Source organism: Semicossyphus pulcher, unplaced genomic scaffold (genome assembly GCF_022749685.1).
Source record: "Semicossyphus pulcher isolate SPU_LCO1_2020_fin unplaced genomic scaffold, fSemPul1.0.p SCAF_14, whole genome shotgun sequence".
NCBI classification, from domain to species: domain Eukaryota; kingdom Metazoa; phylum Chordata; class Actinopteri; order Labriformes; family Labridae; genus Semicossyphus; species Semicossyphus pulcher.
Genome location: NW_027211648.1, coordinates 285,001 through 305,000, shown reverse-complemented (window position 1 = coordinate 305,000; position 20,000 = coordinate 285,001). Strand labels below are relative to the sequence as shown.

At 46.3% G+C, this 20,000-nt stretch overlaps 3 protein-coding genes across 3 annotated transcripts in view; 2 read left to right on the top strand and 1 right to left on the bottom strand.

Annotated features, from left to right (window-relative positions):
- Window positions 1–551: 551 nt before the first annotated feature.
- Window positions 552–3,524, bottom strand: timm9 (translocase of inner mitochondrial membrane 9 homolog). The gene is made up of 5 exons (XM_069662048.1): window positions 3,501–3,524; window positions 3,280–3,308; window positions 2,493–2,549; window positions 2,205–2,300; window positions 552–1,010 (listed from the first exon to the last, which is right to left on the bottom strand). Exons 3-5 carry the CDS (start codon window positions 2,529–2,531, stop codon window positions 876–878), a joined length of 270 nt encoding a protein of 89 aa, XP_069518149.1. The 5' UTR covers window positions 2,532–2,549; window positions 3,280–3,308; window positions 3,501–3,524; the 3' UTR covers window positions 552–875.
- A 306-nt stretch (window positions 3,525–3,830) lies between these two features.
- The window catches only part of kiaa0586 (KIAA0586 ortholog), a 32,981-nt gene continuing 16,811 nt past the window's right edge, over window positions 3,831–20,000 (top strand). The window contains exons 1-9 of the mRNA XM_069661582.1: window positions 3,831–4,643; window positions 4,823–4,881; window positions 6,716–6,782; window positions 6,975–7,044; window positions 7,173–7,389; window positions 7,568–7,638; window positions 11,054–11,138; window positions 11,217–11,307; window positions 14,953–15,058. Of these exons, the coding sequence (XP_069517683.1) occupies window positions 4,328–4,643; window positions 4,823–4,881; window positions 6,716–6,782; window positions 6,975–7,044; window positions 7,173–7,389; window positions 7,568–7,638; window positions 11,054–11,138; window positions 11,217–11,307; window positions 14,953–15,058 (1,082 nt within the window). The 5' untranslated portion in view covers window positions 3,831–4,327. The remainder of the gene's footprint in view (window positions 4,644–4,822; window positions 4,882–6,715; window positions 6,783–6,974; window positions 7,045–7,172; window positions 7,390–7,567; window positions 7,639–11,053; window positions 11,139–11,216; window positions 11,308–14,952; window positions 15,059–20,000) is intronic.
- On the top strand, window positions 16,782–19,946 carry irf2bpl (interferon regulatory factor 2 binding protein-like). The gene has a single exon (XM_069661581.1). It carries the CDS (start codon window positions 16,789–16,791, stop codon window positions 18,730–18,732), a length of 1,944 nt encoding a protein of 647 aa, XP_069517682.1. The 5' UTR covers window positions 16,782–16,788; the 3' UTR covers window positions 18,733–19,946.

Sequence of the window (20,000 nt, the reverse complement as noted above, 5' to 3'; positions counted from 1 at the left end):
GCTCATCAAACTAAGTCATTTTTACTCTTCAGGTTCACATGAAACAAACTCTTATTTTGGAGGGGTCCTGACATCACATGCGTCTCACATCTATAAAACATGAGCCAACACAAACAGGAAACACGCCTTTCAAAGTAAAATACACTGCATCACTGTAGTATTAGACTGAGTACCTAGAGACACAGAGGGATCAGATAACAGTGATGTAACATGTTCATCAGTGAGCTGCTGACAGACAGGAGCAGGCTAGCTGTTTGTATGCTAAGCTAACCAGCTTAAGCACAGACATGTCCGTCTGAAAATCTGACCGAGAGGAAATACCTGAATGTCCCTTAAGCATCAGAACTTAATTAAAAAGGTGAGAGAGATAAACGGAGGATAGTCGACACGCGTCAGGAAACGGATTCAAAGTTTAAAACAGTTACAATATTTCTCGTCAGACGTCTGCTGCAGTCTGAGCTGCGAGGAGTCCACAAAGCAGCCATCTTTGTTACACTGTTAAACAACTATCAAACCTTCATTTGCAGACACGAATAAACTGAACTTTCAGGTTTATGATGTTTAATAGAAATAATATTTAACATGAAATCGGTAAATTTAACAAAACTCAGACACTTCATCTCCCATGATGCTTTGAGACAGATCTGGTAATGTTTGGGTCTGTCCAGTTGAGCAGCACGAGCAGGATTCAGCATTTTCATGCAAACTGATGACATCACACAGAGGCGGAGCTTCAGCTCACCTTTTAAACAGGTAAAAAAAACCATCACCAGCTGCTTTCAGAGTCTGTGCTCATCCTGGACCTGCTGGTTCAGGACCTGTCCAGCTCCACTGGGCCTGCTGAGTCAGACCGGGTCACTCCACATCAGACCGGGTCAGCGAGGCTGTCCCAGCAGGCCCGCTTTAGCAGCCAGAGCTTCGTTCTGCTGGATGTGATACTCCTGGAACCGCATCGAGATCCTCTGAGTCATCTTCAGGTACTTCTGCAGACACGACTCGGAGCAGCTCGACTGGAAACAAACAGGTTATCAGTGATTAACCGTCAATTATCATAAATGATCGGTTATGACAGGAGCTTGAAACTCTGAACTGTGTCAGAAAACCAAATCAATCAATCAAAGTCACTACAAGAAGCCTGTGATCATAGAGACTGAAGGACAGACTCCCAGGATGCATTTCACCAACAACCAGAACATCAGAGACCAGGATGTGTAGCAGCTTCATCAGAGGACTGTCCCAGCAGCACGTCCTGGTGTGGCCTAAATGTAGCCTGTATGCAAACCAAAGCTAAATGTGCAGTTCAGAAAAAACACCTGGATGTCATACTGATTCAGAGAAAATCTCCAGTATGCATCGGACCAGTCTGCCTCTGCCTGCTTTTTTAACTGTTGTTGAGATGTTCCAGCGCTTTGCATTGTGGGATGCAGTAGGCGAGTTGTACGACATCCAGGCATTTTTGGCGTACTGCACATTTAGCTACAGACTACATTTAGGCCACATCAGCACGTGCTGCTGGGATAGTGCGGTAAGTCAGTTTTGCTCCAGTTTCCAGGTTGAACGACGTGTTTCCCTGAAATATTTTCTCCTTTGGGTGGATGTGTCGGAGGTTTTAACCAATCAGCAGGGACGTTATATAAACCCTAACCCCAACCTACACAACAGGTTGTTCAAAGTGTTGCACTACATTGTCCTGATGCTGAACCGGCAGGGGATTGGTCAGACAGCCAACAGAAGTTGTGACATCACATGACATCATCAGCTGATTGAGCGAAACCTTTTCTCCGTATCATCACTCCTCCCTTAAAACCAATCACAGCACACAGAGGAAACTGATGTCAGACAGCAGGTGTGAAGATAATCTATAATGACATCATTGGTTTTAAAGTGACGTCTGTTCACTCCAACACGTTCAGCAGGTTTATTATTCACTCTGTTTACACATCTGTGACACCGAGCGTCCTCACAGGTGATCACTTTTTATGACTTCAGTGTTTGCTGATTGTTTCTCACATCTCAGATGTCCAATTGTCCCTAAATGCCCCAACAACAAGAGTTTGCAGGAAGTCTATGATCTCAGCTGCAGCTTCACCTGACAGGAATTTTAACTAACTGCAGAAACAACAAGAATCTGCAGGGAGGGAACGTTCTGTTTAAAGACACACATCTATGAACTCTGTAAAATGTGGAAGTTCGTTATGGATCACCTCCTCCGGCTTCACCTCCCGGGTGGTGAAGTCTTTGACACAGTCCATGAAGCAGTTCTCCGTCACCTTGTTGTACGTCCCCAGAAACTCCTTAAACTGAAACAAACAGGATGGAGTCACAACCTGAGGCTTCACACCTTGTTGGTAAGACTTCGCTAATGATTTAATCTACTGATTGTTCCGTAGCGACATCCACTGATGACGAGGTCTGTTTTCATTCTTACATTGTCAATAACAAAAAATACAGTTTGAATTTCTGCCGTTCAGGATAAATGCAGAAGCTGTTACCTGTTTGATCTGGTCGGACTCGGACACCTGGACCGCCATGATTCAGCTTCAGATGCTCTGTGAGGAACAAACAGCATCACACCAAATCCCATTCACAAATGTGACACTTTACCTTCACACTCTTTTACAATCACGCCTCCTACATAAACAACAGAGTTTATCTGAATCTTCGGACTGAATATATTTTCTTAATAGTCTTTGAGCGGCTCCGTCCCATAGACTGTTTAAAATGTTTTATTTATTATTTATTGTAATTGCTTAATTCACCCTCTCATTGTATTATCACTACATCGAAGGTCAATCAACATCCTCTGTAAATACTACAACCATCTACCTCTTGTACAACCTGATTCACAACCATTTATCTCTGCACCTTTACACGCTCTATTGCACTATTGTCTCCTGTCTAGGTCTGTATATAGTAGTTTTAGTTTTTAGTGTCCAAGTGTCTGTTACGTTGTCTAACCTGTCCTTGTTTCTAAGTCAAAATCCTTGTATGTGCCCTCATACTCTGCCAATAAAGCTGATTCTGAAAAACATATCAAAAATATTAAGCAGCATCCATTAAAGTAACGTTGAATCAAAACCAACTGATCCAGTGTACATTATTCATTCTCAGACGAGATGGTGAGCTAACGGTAGCTAGCATTAGCTTCATGTTTCCGTCCTCTGGTGGGATTGTTTCAGGTTGTTGTTGTAAATGTAACGCGTCTCGTGCCCTGCACACTGCAGGCTGCTGATGTGAACTATAATCAGATCTTAATCAGAATAAGGTGTTTCATCTCACCTGAGACGATGTTGGAGGTGAAGATCTTCCTGCGGACCGAAGGACATGTGAGATCAGACAAACTGAACCGCAGATTCAAACATTTAAAACTTAAGACATTTTATTAAATAAAATCAATACTTCACAAAGAAAGCGGCAATAAAGCGTGATATGTTATAATCATAAACGGATTATTGGAGAGATTCAGGTCTGACTAAAAGCAAAATGTGACGAAAGTTCACCTCACAAACCAAAGGTCGAACAGTGCGCTACTGAAAAGATACCGGAGTGCTACATGCGAGTTTCAACATAAAGTTCCGACCTGTTGCCAGAAAAGAGTTTCTACCTGTTAAATATCAGATATAACTTTACTATGCAGAACAGGCTATACGGATATTTATGCAGCACTACTGCGATTATTTTAGATATAGATATAATAAATGGTGTTTGTCTTGAAATCCCCACAGATCACGTGAACATACGGTATACTGTATAACATCAGATATAAAGCTCTGTTACTTCGCTCTACAGCCAGCAGGGCGCGCTGCTGCTCCTTCAGAGAGACAGACGGAGTGCTGTTTCTGCTCCTTTGTTTAAAGTTTTTATTTCATTAATGCGTGATTATTTATTCTTTACAGGTTTTTATTGAAGGGCACTCTTCCATTGGCTCTACGTTATTAGCCTTTTTAGTTCATAGCTTCTAAATTCAGAGTAGAGTGAGACATCTGTCTTTGCATTTTTAGAAATCTCTGCTCCGAAGCGGAACCCGGAAGTGTGAGTTTTTGTTGTCAGCAACAGTTGCTGTTTGCAGATTTGTCGCTTTCACAGTCGTAGTTTCTTTGTTTTTGTTCTCTCGTTTCATTATTATGTTTTTATTCACTCGGTTAGTTTCCGTTGCCCGTTGTAGCTCCCGTTATTCACCGAGAGGAAACCGTCCAGCTGCTCTGGTTCCGTGTGATGATGGAGCGGGAAGTTTGAAAGTGGTTAGCTGAGGTTAGCCTGCCGGCTAACGTTAGCTGATAATCTACAAAACAACCATATTTTAAAGTTAATTTAAGCAGTGGTTAGCATGTTGTCTCGGCCGGCCTCCGGTGCGGACAGACTGTGGGATCCCTCCGGTGAGAACAGTCCGGATCAGTCCTCCTGCAGCTCCGACACCGGGGACGTGTTAATCCGCTCCACTCGGGTTCTCCTCTCTGACCCGAGATATGAAGCTGGACCAGGACCAGGGTCAGGGTCAGTCCAGATAACCGTCCAGAAGCTGCGGGACCCTCCGGCCCAGCCTCCCCTGGCCGAGCAGCAGCAGAGCTCCGAAAGAGAGGAGCAGCAGCGACCGAAGCCCCGCAGGAAGCCGGACGGTGCTGCTCCTTTGCTGCCTCAACCCGGTAAGAGCTCCGGCAGGTGTTACAGATCCACCAGCAGACAACATGGTTTTTAAGTTATAAATTAATATCAACGGTGTTTTAAAGTCATTGTTTGTTTGTGTGTGTGTGTGTGTGTGTGTGTGTGTGTGTGTGTGTGTGTGTGTGTGTGTGTGTGTGTGTGTGTGTGTGTGTGTGTGTAGACAGACGGAGATTACAAAAACCTGAACCGACCAAAGAGAACAGAGAGCCCAGAAGAAGAGTGAGTCCTCCTCTCTCTTCTTCTGCTCAAACTTAAACCTGTCGTTTGTGAAGTGACGTCATGAGCCCATAATTGGTTGCCATAGTAACAGTTTTTCTTCCTGGCGCCCTTATTCATACAACGTCGACAGTGTTTGTTCTGACTCATCTTAAAACAATACAATGATATGTGCATTTAACCAGCTGAGTCTGAGACTTCAACATACACGATGCATGACGTGTAATCAGTCAAGTGCTTCAGTATAATTAGCTTTAACTACACTGAACAGAAATAGAAACGCAACACTTTTGTTTTTGCTCCCATTTTTCATGAGCTGAACTCAAAGATCGAAGACTTTTTCTATGAACACAAAATCTAAATCTGTGTTAGTGAGCACTCCTCCTTTGATAATCCATCCACCTCACAGGTGTGGCATATCAAGACGCTGATTAGACAGCATGATTACTGCACAGGTGTGCCTTAGGCTGGCCACAATAAAAGGCCACTCTAATATGTGCAGTTTTACTGTATTGGGGGAAAACCAGTCAGTATCTGGTGTGACCACCATTCTCCTCACGCAGTGCAACACATCTCCTTCACATAGAGTTGATCAGGTTGTTGATTGTGGCCTGTGGATGTTGGTCCACTCCTCTTCAATGGCTGCCAAGCTGCTGGATGTTGGCAGGAACTGGAACATGATGTCGTATACGCTGATCCAGAGCATCCCAAACATGCTCAGTGGGTGACATGTCCGGTGAGTGTGCTGGCCATGCAAGAACTGGGATGTTTTCAGCCTCCAGGAATTGTGTACAGATCCTTCCAACATGGGGCCGTGCATTATCACGCTGCAACATGAGGTGATGGTCGTGGATGAATGGCACAACAACGGGCCTCAGGATCTCATCACGGTATCTCTGTGCATTCAAAATGCCATCAATAAAATGCACCTGTGTTCGTTGTCCATAACATACGCCTGCCCATACCATAACCCCACCGCCACCATGGGCCACTCGATTCACAACGCTGACATCAGCAAACCGCTCACCCACACGACGCCATACACGCTGTCTGCCATCTGCCCTGTACAGTGAAACCCGGGATTCATCCGTGAAGAGAACACCTCTCCAAAGTGCCAGACGCCATCGAATGTGAGCATTTGCCCACTCAAGTCGGTGACGAGGACGAACTGCAGTCAGGTCGAGACCCCGATGAGGACGACGAGCATGCAGATGAGCTTCTCTGAGACGGTTTCTGACAGTTTGTGCAGAAATTCTTTGGTTATGCAAACCGATTGTTGCAGCAGCTGTCTGGGTGGCTGGTCTCAGACGATCTTGGAGGTGAAGGTGCTGGATGTGGAGGTCCTGGGCTGGTGTGGTTACACATGGTCTGCGGTTGTGAGGCCGGTTGGATGTACTGCCAAATTCTGTGAAACGCCTTTGGAGACGGCTTATGGTAGAGAAATGAACATTCAGTTCACGGGCAACAGCTCTGCTGGACATTCCTGCAGTCAGCATGCCGACTGCACGCTCCCTCAAATCTTGCGACATCTGTGGCATCGTGCTGTGTGATAAAACTGCACATGTTAGAGTGGCCTTTTATTGTGGCCAGCCTAAGGCACACCTGTGCAATAATCATGCTGTCTAATCAGCATCTTGAGATGCCACACCTGTGAGGTGGATGGATTATCAAAGGAGGAGTGCTCACTAACACAGATTTAGATTTTGTGTTCATAGAAAAAGTCTTTGACCTTTGAGTTCAGCTCATGAAAAATGGGAGCAAAAACAAAAGTGTTGCGTTTCTATTTCTGTTCAGTGTAGTTAATTATATTAATAATTCCTACATCATTGTGTTTCAGCATCCTGCAGCCCAGTCGAGTCTGCACAGGAAGCTCTGTGCTGGGACACACACACACCATGAGCCAGGTGAGAACAGCTGCGTCAGTCCCAGTCAGGAGTTCGGATTCACTGATCACTGCTACAGATTACTGATGAGCATAAAGTATCTGTTCCTGTGAGAGCACAGAGGAAACACACTGCAAACATGTCATATATAAGACGACAGACTGACCCCGCCTCCTCTGCTGACATCTTCTCTGTGCTGACATCATCTCTCAGGTCATGACCTCCTGACGTCTCGTTTTGCAGCCGGAGGTCGCGGGGTCGTGCTTGCTGCTCTGAAACAACGGTGAGAAGAGTTTGTAGAAAAACAACCTTTGATGTTTTTTTCACTCTGATGCTGTAAATGATTTAATGATGTTTTAAATAAAGTTTTATCGTGACGTACGGACTGTTCACTGTCCCTCTGCTGCTCAGCTCCCACAGCACCCCCCACAGGAGGGAGGTCAAAGTGCAGCTGCTTGACCCTGGGCCTCTACTGACCAACTCCCGGCATGCTCCAGGTCCAGGGACCAGCTCCCAGGATGCACTGGGTGTGGGGGGGATCCAGACGGAGGCTGTGCTATCCTCCTGTTGCCCAGGCGACGCCACCAGCAATGCAGCAGCCGCGTCTGCTGCTGCCCCTCTCATCAAGGTACATCTGACCTCAGAGCTCCGTCAGCGCTGCCGACTGAAGTTTCAGTACTTGTGTCTTTTTTTCACCGTCTGAACACTCTCTCTCTGTGTGTGTGTGTCTGTCTGTGTGTCTGTCTGTCTGTCTGTCTGTCTGTGTGTGTGTGTGTGTGTGTGTGTGTGTGTGTGTGTGTGTGTAGGCTCAGTCTGATCTGGAGGCTCGTGTGTGTCTGCTGGCTGATGGAGTAGAGAAGCTGCTGCAGGCTGACAGGTACACAGAGCAGGAGTCCTGAGCGGCTGGCCTGAGGGCGGCGCCGCTCGCTGCGTGTTTCTGTGAATCGATCAGAAGCTGTTTTTAGTTTCCTCTCTTTGTGAATCCTGTCCGAGCTGTGAGGGGTCAGGTGTTCACGCTGCACCTGTTCACTGAGAGAAGCAGGATGCTGTTTAAGAATAAGAAGTATCTCATTGTAAATATTAAAGGGGCTGTATCTTTAAATGGATATCCTCATGTTCTGTGTGGCTTTCACATGTTGGTCGCCTCTGAAGCGGGCCGTTCAGAACCTTTGGCTGGAATCGACCAATCGTCATTCACCGTCGTTCACCTCAGGCCGTCAAGTCGTTGGAAAATACTGTTAGCTAATAGTGGCTAAGGTCTGACCTTTGACCTTTGAATGGCACAACGGTTTGTTGGTTTCAGGAGGAAGGAGAGGCTCCGAAAGGTAATTAATTCATAAATAATAATTAGTTTATAAATATATAAATAATAATAATTAGTTTATAAATATATAAATAATTATAATTAATTTATAAATATATAAAAAATAATAATTAGTTTATAAATATATAAATAATAATAATTAGTTTATAAATATATAAAAAATAATAATTAGTTTATAAATATATAAATAATAATAATTAGTTTATAAATATATAAATAATTATAATTAGTTTATAAATATATAAATAATTATAATTAGTTTATAAATATATAAATAATTATAATTAGTTTATAAATATATAAATAATTATAATTAGTTTATAAATATATAAATAATTATAATTAGTTTATAAATGTATAAAAAATAATAATTAGTTTATAATATATAAATAATAATAATTAGTTTATAAATATATAAATAATAATAATTAGTTTATAAATATATAGTCTAAAGTTAATCAGCTGTTTGATGATCTGTTTCACTGAAGTTCACCAGCCGCTCAGCGTCTGAACGACTCGCTGAGAGACCGTGGACGTAGTCTCAGGGACGTCGCCCACAGGTTTTTTAAAGAAGCGTTTTGAAGCCTGAATTGAGCCGGCGGGCAAAGAGGCGGAGCGCGATCGAGCCGAAGCCTGTGGCTGAGCTCTTTGGGCGGGCTGCATGAATCAGCTCAGAGGGCAGATCAGTTTTACTGCCTACAGAGGCACCTGGAAACAAAACAGACACGATCTCAGCAGCACTCAGAAATAAACAACATAAACAACAACACGTCAAGGACTGTGAACCAGAGCATGCTGCAGACACAGGTCGCACAGGTCACTGGAGCAGTTTAAAACACAACACAGGTTTACAGGAACATTCAAAGATTCAGATGCTGTCAGCATTGAGCAGCCGGAGAGCAGAAGGGATCAAAGAGTTTGGGTATCTGTTTGTTCTCCTAGGAGGGGTAAGATAGCGCCTCCCAGAGGGCATTAAAGAGAATTCAGGAGAGAGAATGTGCTCCGACTGACTGATGATGCTTCTGGCTTAGTGGACCACACGTTTCTTCCAGAGGAAGCTCGGGTCAGCTGGACTCCAGCGAGCTTTGAGCAGACTTCAACGGTGTAATTCAGACTGTCCTTCACAGACAGATCAAAGAAAACGTTACAAGACTTTAAAAGATGAAAGCGACATAAAATGTTCTCAGAGACACTAAAAGAGTTCAGACGAGAGAAAGAGTCGACTCTCAAACACAGTTCCTGGATACTTGTATGTATCTGCTGTTTGGACACCATCTCCATGAATGTTGCTGGCATTTTCTAAAATCAATTGTTAGGTCTTACGTTGTTGTCACATTAAGGTCCACAGAGTTGGGCTGATAAGGAACCATGGGGGGGATCACGCTGAGCGGTCACATGACGCTGGTCATCAACTCCATAAGTCAACCCAGGGTTTCTCTGAGCGCAGTCACATTACAGGGGCGTGGTCTGGAGCTAATGACCGATCTAAACCAATGACTGTATATACAGATGGACGACGCGTCTCCATCTGCTCCCATTGTACGTAATTGATGCCAAAACAGCCCTGTGATAGGCGCTGCCACCTTTCGATGGTGACGTCATACGGAGCCAGAGTCTGCGCAGTAGAGATCGGCGAGTGAAGCGGCCGTAGCCACTTCCGCTAACCCAAACACACACTTAACTTACTGAAAGAACAGCAAGGATCCCGCACGCCGGCGTGTTTAACAGCAGAACAGCTTCTTGTGTCGGTCTGAGGTTAAAGTTCACAGGTGTGGAGACTTCAATGATTGTAGTGATTGTTTTAGTTACGTTTCCTCTCGCAGATCGTCCTCCGCTCTGCTCACCCGGAACTGATTGGCTGCAGGAGCCGAATTTGTGAACAGAGCTGTCAATCATCATTTTGACAGCATCAAATAACTAATTAAAAATATCATATCTGATGAGTACAAAAGTACTTCAGTGTGTTTGTCAGTCTCTGTAGATGTACATCAGTAACGCTCGATGAATATCTGTCATGAATATATTTTCAAAACTCCTACGGTAAACAGGAAGTGTGTTACCGCTCTCTCTCTCTCCTCCCTCTCACCATCTGCTCTCAGACCTCCTGAATCAAGAGACCTGATTGGTCAGTAGGTGGTGAGTTCAGGTTGATCTCTTATGTCAGACATAACCTGCTCCGGAGCAGGTCAGGTGTTCAGCATAAGTTACCATGGTGATCTACCCCGGTAAGGAGTGAACCACCTTCGTAGTACTGAAAACTCGGAGTTATCCTGAAGTTACCTCGATAACACCTGATCCTGCTCCGTAGTGTACCCCCCTGGTGTTTGTCGACACGTAATGGGAAACGTAAAATAACAGGTCTTCTCATCACTACGGTCCGCTTTAATCTCTGCGAGGAAAAGCCAACAACTCCTGACTCCTGTTTACTGGCCGACGATTAAACAAATGTTTGATAAACACTGAACAGGCTGACAAGCAGCTATGGTCTTCGACTTAGTGCTAAAAATAAATTAATACAATAATAATAGCAACTCAGTGAGCTCAGACTGCACGGACAGAAAGTTCCATAAACCCCACAGAGAGATTATTTGTCCTTTAAAGGCTCCAACAACACAAACAGGTGAAGGTAAGCTCAGTGACTGTCTCTGTGTTGACATCTAGCAGACAGCCAGCATGACCCACCTGTCAATCAAGTGACCCCGCCCCTATGACTTAAGGCTTAATGTAATTAAACCAGGTGTGTTATAAATAAATTCACCCCTGTACATTTGTTATCATGAACAATGAAATTAATGATTTATAACAAATAGTGTTTTGTACCAGGCGGTAAGCCAGCCTCAAGTGGCCGCTCGAGGAACTGCAGTTTTTTGCACTTCCACATTGGCTTAATTTTTAAACACCAGAGGGTGTGGCTTGGTCTAAAAACACTGTGACATCATTGTGACATCACCGTCTTCTCTGTTGTCAGGGAGGGTGGGGACAGGGGGCGGAGCCTGAGCCAGCAGACGCTGCAGCACCTGGAGACGCTGCACAGCCACCAGCTGCAGCTGCAGGTAACCTCTCACCTGTTCCCCTGCTGATGACATCACTACCTTTCTCACTGCTTATTGGCTGTCCTCTCCTTCAATCAGAGCCAGCTGCTGAAGTCTGCCCTCAGGATGGTAACAGGACATGCCCCTGTGACCTCTGACCCTATTGTGACCTCTGACCTCACAGCTGCAGGTCAGTCAATAGTATGTAGTATACAGTATATAGTATACAGTATGTGGTATGTAGTATACAGTATGTAGTATACAGTATACAGTATGCAGTATGTAGTATACAGTATACAGTATGTAGTATACAGTATGTAGTAGGTAGTATACAGTATGTAGTATATAGTATGTAGTATACAGTATGTAGTACGTAGTATGTAGTATACAGTATGTAGTATACAGTATATAGTATGTATGTAGTTTACAGTATGTAGTATGTAGTATACAGTATGTAGTATGTAGTATACAGTATGTAGTATACAGTATATAGTATGTAGTATACAGTATACAGTATGTAATATACAGTATGGCATTTCGAACAGCCATTGTTTCACTTCATGTAAACTAATATAAAACACAACTCAAAGGATGATGGGAGCTGTAGTTCAGACAGGAAGGAGCCTGCAGCTGTTCAGAAGTAGTGATGTGTTCTGACCAGCAGGTGGCAGCAGCGTCTCTCTGACACACACACGCACACACATACACACACACGCACACACACGCACACACACACGCACACACACACACGCACACACACACACACACACACACACACACTGTTCAGATGTGCTGTTACCATGAAAACACCCCACCTCAAACCCACACTGAAGCAGCAGAACACATTGTTTGTGTGTATATAGTAGGTAGTATATAGCATGTAGTATGTAGTATACAGTATATAGTATGTAGTATACAGTATGCAGTATGTAGTATATAGTATGTAGTATACAGTATGTAGTATACAGTATATAGTATGTAGTATACAGTATATAGTATACAGTATGTAGTAGGTAGTATACAGTATGTAGTAGGTAGTATACAGTATGTAGTATACAGTATATAGTATGTAGTATACAGTATGTAGTATACAGTATATAGTATGTAGTACACAGTATGTAGTATATAGTATGTAGTATACAGTATACAGTATGTAGTATACAGTTTGTAGTATGTAGTATACAGTATGTAGTATACAGTATGTAGTATACGGTATACAGTATGTAGTATACAGTATGTAGTATGTAGTATACAGTATGTAGTATACAGTAGGTAGTAGGTAGTATACAGTATGTAGTATGTAGTATACAGTATGTAGTACGTAGTATGTAGTATGTAGTATACAGTATATAGTATGTAGTATACAGTATATAGTATGTATGTAGTATACAGTATGACGTATGTAGTATACAGTATGTTGTATACAGTATACAGTATGTAGTATACAGTATGTTGTATGTAGTATACAGTATATAGTATGTAGTATACAGTATGTAGAATGTAGTATACAGTATGTAGTATACAGTATATAGTATGTAGTATACAGTATACAGTATACAGTATGTAGTATACAGTATGGCATTTCGAACAGCCATTGTTTCACTTCATGTAAACTAATATAAAACACAACTCAAAGGATGATGGGAGCTGTAGTTCAGACAGGAAGGAGCCTGCAGCTGTTCAGAAGTAGTGATGTGTTCTGACCAGCAGGTGGCAGCAGCGTCTCTCTGACACACGCACACGCACACACACACACACACACACACACACACACACACACACACACACACACACACACACACACACACTGTTCAGATGTGCTGTTACCATGAAAACACCCCACCTCAAACCAACACTGAAGCAGCAGAACACATTGTTTGTGTGTATATAGTAGGTAGTATATAGCATGTAGTATACAGTATGTAGTATGTAGTATACAGTATATAGTATGTAGTATACAGTATGTAGTATACAGTATACAGTATGTAGTATACAGTATACAGTATGTAGTAGGTAGTATACAGTATGTAGTATACAGTATATAGTATGTAGTATACAGTATGTAGTATGTAGTACACAGTATGTAGTATGTAGTATACAGTATGTAGTATATAGTATACAGTATGTAGTATATAGTTTACAGTATGTAGTATATAGTATGTAGTATACGGTATACAGTATGTAGTATACAGTATATAGTATGTAGTATACAGTATGTTGTATACAGTATACAGTATGTAGTATACAGTATGTAGTATGTAGTATACAGTATGTAGTATACAGTATGCAGTATGTAGTATATAGTATGTAGTATACAGTATGTAGTATGTAGTATACAGTATGTAGTATACAGTATGCAGTATGTAGTATATAGTATGTAGTATACAGTATGTAGTATGTAGTATACAGTATGTAGTATACAGTATGCAGTATGTAGTATATAGTATGTAGTATACAGTATGTAGTATACAGTATGGCATTTCGAACAGCCATTGTTTCACTTCATGTAAACTAATATAAAACACAACTCAAAGGATGATGGGAGCTGTAGTTCAGTCAGGAAGGAGCCTGCAGCTGTTCAGAAGTAGTGATGTGTTCTGACCAGCAGGTGGCAGCAGCGTCTCTCTGACACACGCATGCACACACGCACACACACACACACACACACGCACACGCACACGCACACGCACACACACACACACACACACACACACACACACACTGTTCAGATGTGCTGTTACCATGAAAACACCCCACCTCAAACCCACACTGAAGCAGCAGAACACATTGTGTGTGTGTGTGTGTGTGTGTGTGTGTGTGTGTGTGTGTGTGTGTGTGTGTGTGTGTGTGTGTGTGTGTGTGTGTGTGCGTGCGCTTGCTGGCTGGGATGGAGACGGGGTTGCTGTGGTAACCAGGCTTTGTAGCAGCAGGTTATTTTTACACTCTCTCCACTGCTGCTCTTATTGTGTCTCTGACCTCTGACCTCCCTCGGAGCTGTGGGGGAACGCTGCAGGTGGACACAGAATAATAATATCAGTGAAACGATGAAGTTTAAACCGTTACAGGTCATTTGGGGGGCAAAGAGTTCATTTAGCTCCCTGTTAACACCTGATGGAGACTCAGGGACTCCTTGAACAGCCTCTGTGGATCCTTGAGAATGTCCTGGACATCCTGGAGCTCCTGGAGGAGGTGTCGAGGTGGAGGCTGCTGAAGGGGGCAGCACTGTGGCGTGTCTCATAACGAACAGATTCAAACGACAGACTATAAATAACGGACGTTACCACGGTGACGTCACGCTGCTTTTGTCGTTGAAGCCTCGAGGTCGCCGCCTTGATGGTTTCCTGGAGACAGTAGTGACCATATTTAGATGAGAGGGGGGAACTGGAGAGGAGGGAGGGGTTAGCTAACGCTAAGCTATCAAAGCTAAACTGTCTTGCCTGTGTCTAATTCATTTGCTGCTAATTAGCTAGCCAGCCATCATGTTTCCTCTGTGGTGACTGATGGAGTTTATTTTCCGAAAACTCGTTAACGTGATGAGCTCATCATTCGCTCAGCCACATCCATGGGAGAGAGAGAGCAGATGATAGAGCTGATGGAGTGAGCATCAGACTGCTGACCTGAGCTCAGCACAGTGGATTCTACTCACTGACCTTTGACCTCTGACTTGTTGAGAAGGGTGTGGGGCCTAACTCCCGACACTGATTCACAGACAGAAACTAACAAGCAGCTGATCTGTGATGATTCAACTGCTCAGAGGATAGAATGACCTCTGACCTCTGCCCTTTGACCCCTCCACCTGTACCTGTGTCTGACTCTATTCTGTTTTCTCTGACAGAAAATGTCCTCAGCATCCAGCAGAGGAGCTCACCTGGCACCGCTGTGGAGACAGAAACAGTTGCTATGGCAACACATCGCTGTGACCGAGGGGCAGAGCAAACCAGGTGAGGGGGGGGGTCTGAACGTGACAGTTTTGTTGAACAGAAATCCTGCAGACACATTCATCACTCAACACTTAACATCTGCTATGTGTGATGTCACCATGATGTCACCATGATGTCACCAGGATGTCACTGTGGTGAATGGAGCAGACAGTCTCTTTGGCTGTGTGCAGGTAAACGTGGGTTTAAACGGCGTCCTGGAAGCTGCCTCACCTTTCAACGACTCTATAAACAGAACAGGAAGCCTCAGGTAGCAGTTCATTGGACATCTGCTGGTTACACCTGACATATTAGCCCCGCCCACAAAAGTCCACATCCTGGTCAGTTATGAGCTGATGGGTTCTTTGTCGACTCTCCTGTGTTACCTGACTCACCTGCTGCAGACAACCTGAGACAGACTCGCTCAGAGGGTCAGAGTCAGACAGACGTTTGTGTTATTAATCGTTCTGATATTAATATAACACACACACGCACACACGCAGCTGAATTTGCATAATCATTGAGAGAGAGAGAGTCGGGGCAATCAAGGCTGCAGCTCTTCATGTATTCAGCTCCTCCTACTCGCAGCAGTTACCAGACGTGTTTCCATGGCAACGCAGACATTGTGTGTGTGTGTGTGTGTGTGTGTGTGTGTGTGTGTGTGCATGTGTTTGTGCAGGTTTGATGGCGGTGCATGACTTTGATTTTCATATTTTTCCCAGAATGCATCAGTGTGTGGTGGAGCCAGCTGCAGCAGTTAACCCCGTCCTGTCTGTAGTTATTAACCCTTTATGAGCCTGAGTGACAGGTGACAGGCCAGGTGTGACATCACTGTGAGGTGACACAGGGTCATGGTCAGTACAGACAGTTTGATCAGAGAGCGGCTATTAAGGCTGCACATGATTGTATTAGTATTTATGTATTATTTGACAGACCGACTGAATCGATCACAGATCAACATCAGAGGCAGATTGTTGTCACAGCTTCTGTCTGTTTGTGTTTGAGATGTTCTGTCACAGCTTTCTGACACGTCACAGAAAACACGACGAAGCGATGAGTCATCAAAGAATCAGCCGCTCATCGTGAACACAGACAGTCTTTAGAGTCAGGGAGGTCCTCTTGTACAGAGGAGGAGACATGCTGCTGAGCCAGGCGATCGAGCCTCACACAGAGGGAGAGGGGGGGTGACTAGCAGAGAGGTGAAACCTGCCTAGCAACACACACACACACACACACAGCTGAACATGATTATATGAATCATGTAATAATGATGTCTGTATAAATCTGATATGAAATATAAACTGTGACATCAGCGCCTCTCTGAGTGAACACACCTGTTGTTTATGTTCCTCCTCTTCATCACTGAGAGGAGGAGGAGGAGGAGGTGGAGGAGGAGGAGAAGGACAGTGTGATCAGCAGGTGTGAGCTGAGCTGAGCCTGTCTGTCTGATCTGAGGTTTCTGCAGATGTGACGGACACAGATGGGGGGGGGGGGGGTTACGTCACATACTCTACCATGTGGCATTCCTAGAGGGGGGGGTCACGATCCAAATTCCTCAGCTTCTCTCGGAGTGATGCATGCAGTGAAAAAACGCAGACCGCCCCTCCTCCTCCTGCTCCGACTCTGCAGCAGCGCGGAGCTCCAGCAGCAGGAGAACAATAACCAGAGAGGAGCAGAGGAGTCAGTCAGTCCTCCTCTCGGTTCTCTCCGCTGATCGGACCGGAGGCTGCAGGGGGGTCCCGGGCAGAGGGATCATGTCCTCCCCGCAGGTCTCCTCGTCCCGCAGACAGTCGTGTTACCTGTGCGACCTGCCGCGCATGCCCTGGGCCATGATCTGGGACTTCACCGAGCCAGTCTGCCGCGGCTGCGTCAACTACGAGGGCGCGGACCGGATCGAGTTCGTCATCGAGACCGCCCGGCACCTAAAGCGGGCTCACGGCTTCCAGGAGGGCAGACCTCCCGCCGGAGGACCTCCTCCTCCTCCTCCTCCTCCTCCTCAGCCCGCCGTGATGAAAAGCCAGCCGGTGTGTCTGAAGGATCCGGGGGGGCAGCTGAACCACCACCCGGACGGACCCGGGAAGGCTCAGCAGCCCTGCATGGACCGGTACTCGCTCGGAGCTGATAGCCGGGCTCGGTTCGACTACAGCGGCCACAGCAGCAGGATGACGAACGGGTTCAAACCGGAGGACGGACCGCCCGAACTGAACCGACAGAGCCCGAACTCCAGGAGCAGGGCTCACGCGGGGCTAGTGTCGGTTCCGGGACAGATGAACGTACCGCCAAACCTGCTGCCTCAGACCCACCTGAACGGCCCGGCCCCGCACTGCGTGCCGGGCAGAGCCCCCCCGGCCTCCGTGTCTGAGCCCGGGGGGAAGCGGCCCGCCTCCGCGTCCAGTTCGGACCAGGAGCGGGAGCTGAAGGAGAAGCAGCGGAACGTGGAGACTCTGTCCGAGCTCAGCGAGAGCCTCCGGAACCGGCAGGAGGAGTGGGCCAACCGGCCGAAGACGGTCCGGGACACGCTGGTCACCCTGTCCGGCTGCACCCCGTTCGATGTCCGCTTCAAGAAGGACCACGCGCTGGTCGGCCGCGTGTTCGCTTTCGATGCGGTGTCCAAACCGGGACTGGAGCACGAGCTCAAGATCTTCATCGAGTACCCGAGCGGCTCCGGGACCGTGTTCTCCTCCGCCTCGGGAGTGGCCAAGCAGATGTACCAGGACTGCATGAAGGACTTCGGCAGGGGTCTGTCCTCCGGGTTCAAGTACCTGGAGTACGAGAAGAAGCACGGCTCCGGGGACTGGCGGCTGCTGGGGGACCTGTTACCGGAGTCCCTGCGCTTCTTCAAGGAGGGGGTGGGGCCGGACATGCTGCCGCAGCCACACATCGACGGCAGCTTCCCGCTGTTGCCCACCTCCTTGGTGCTCCCGGGCCGGGCCCTGGCCTCCGGCAGCGTGGGAAGCGGCTCCAGGGCCGGGATGAGGAAAAGGAAGGCCTCCCCGGAGCCGGACGGCGAGGAGCAGCGGCAGCAGTGGATCAGCAGCCAGGCTGAGGCGCTCAAGCTCTCCATGTCTGCGGGCTCCTTCACCGGGCCGCCCCCTCCGCTCGGCCCGGGGCACTCCGGCCTCCCCTCCGGCCGGGCCACCCCCCCGGAGTCCTCTGCCCCCCCGCAGAGCGGACAGTCCCCCATGGCCGCGCTCATATCGGTGGCGGACACGCTCGTGAACGCGCACTCCCCAAACAAGGACCGGGACTCGGTGCACTCCTCCACCTCCTCCTCCAGACACGCCAGCAGCAGCCCGGTGTCCCCCGCCTCCGTGTCCGGCCAGAGGCGCCTCTCCTCGCGGAACGGTGACCTGGGCCTCTCCGGGACGTCTCAATCTGCAGGGGGCATGGAGCAGGCGCACGCGCAGAACGTGCCTGACTCCCCCATGGCCAACAGCGGGCCTCTGTGCTGCACCATCTGTCACGAGCGCCTGGAGGACACTCATTTCGTGCAGTGCCCCTCCGTCCCGGGACACAAGTTCTGCTTCCCCTGCTCCAGAGAGAGTATCAAGGCGCAGGGAGCCTCCGGGGAGGTGTACTGCCCCAGCGGGGACAAGTGCCCGCTGGTCGGCTCCAATGTGCCCTGGGCCTTCATGCAGGGGGAGATCGCCACCATCCTGGCGGGGGACGTGAAGGTGAAGAAGGAGAGAGACCCCTGAGGAGGAGGAGGAGGAGGAGGAGACACATTAATGTGAACCTCTGCTGCTGAGCCTCCTTCTGTCAGTCAGTGGAGCTGATCGTCACAGCTGATATAAACAGCATTAGATGAAGTATAGAGGAGGAACATGAATCAGAGCACATATCCGTTTTATGACTTTCTATTGTGTCAATCAAGTCGTCATCAGGACCAATCAGAGGTCAGACTGACTGATTCACACCTTTAGTGATGACAGCAGAGAGTGGAAGGTTTTCTCTGAGCAGCTCCCTGTTTACTTTGTGCAGATCCACATGATCCACATGATACACATGATCCACATGATACACATGATCCACATGATACACATGATCCACATGATACACATGATCCACATGATCCACATGATCCACATGATACACATGATCCACATGATCCACATGATACACATGATACACATGATCCACATGATCCACATGATACACATGATCCACATGATACACATGATACACATGATCCACATGATACACATGATCCAGTGACACAGCTGCGACGGGTTCCTTAACAAGGAAACAGCGCGCAGAAGATGCAGCTGAGTGAGTAACCAGTGAGAGCAGGACTGATTCATGACGTCATGTTGACCCCAGATTTGAACCTTTCCATCTGATTTGATGACCTGTTCCCTCTGTGAGATGAAACCTGAGCTTGAGCTGAGTCACATGATCTGAGCTCAGGAAGCGATGACATCATCAGCGTACATGTGTAGAGATGCTCCACTGACGGAAGAAGCCGTGTTTCAGTACGGACGTCACAGAGACGCAGAGGAAACGTATAAATATTGTTCATGTGGATGTTTCACAATAAGAGTCTGAGTGTTGTGTCGTGGTGGCGACGAGGTGTGAACAGTGACGGAGGTGTGAACAGTGATGGTGTGGTGTTTAAACAGACAGCTCTCAGACTTCATCATCAAACGTCAGTTTATAAAACCATGTGTATATTTTTTATACGACTTTTTAACTGATTTTTTACAATATTTTTAAGTTATGAATTATTTAACATCTTAATGAAGTCTTGATTTTCATGTTTGATTTTCTTACTGCAATAAATCATTTTCAGCTTCCAGACTTTGAGCAGAAACACGTCTGATGTCTGTTTCCTGTAGTGACGTCATCAAACACATGAACATTTGATCTTGTAACGTGCCTTGGAGCTGACTCAGTTGTAATAAATTCCATTGATATGAACCTTCTCAGTGACACCTGACTTTTATTATGAAATCAGCAGAGATCTTTG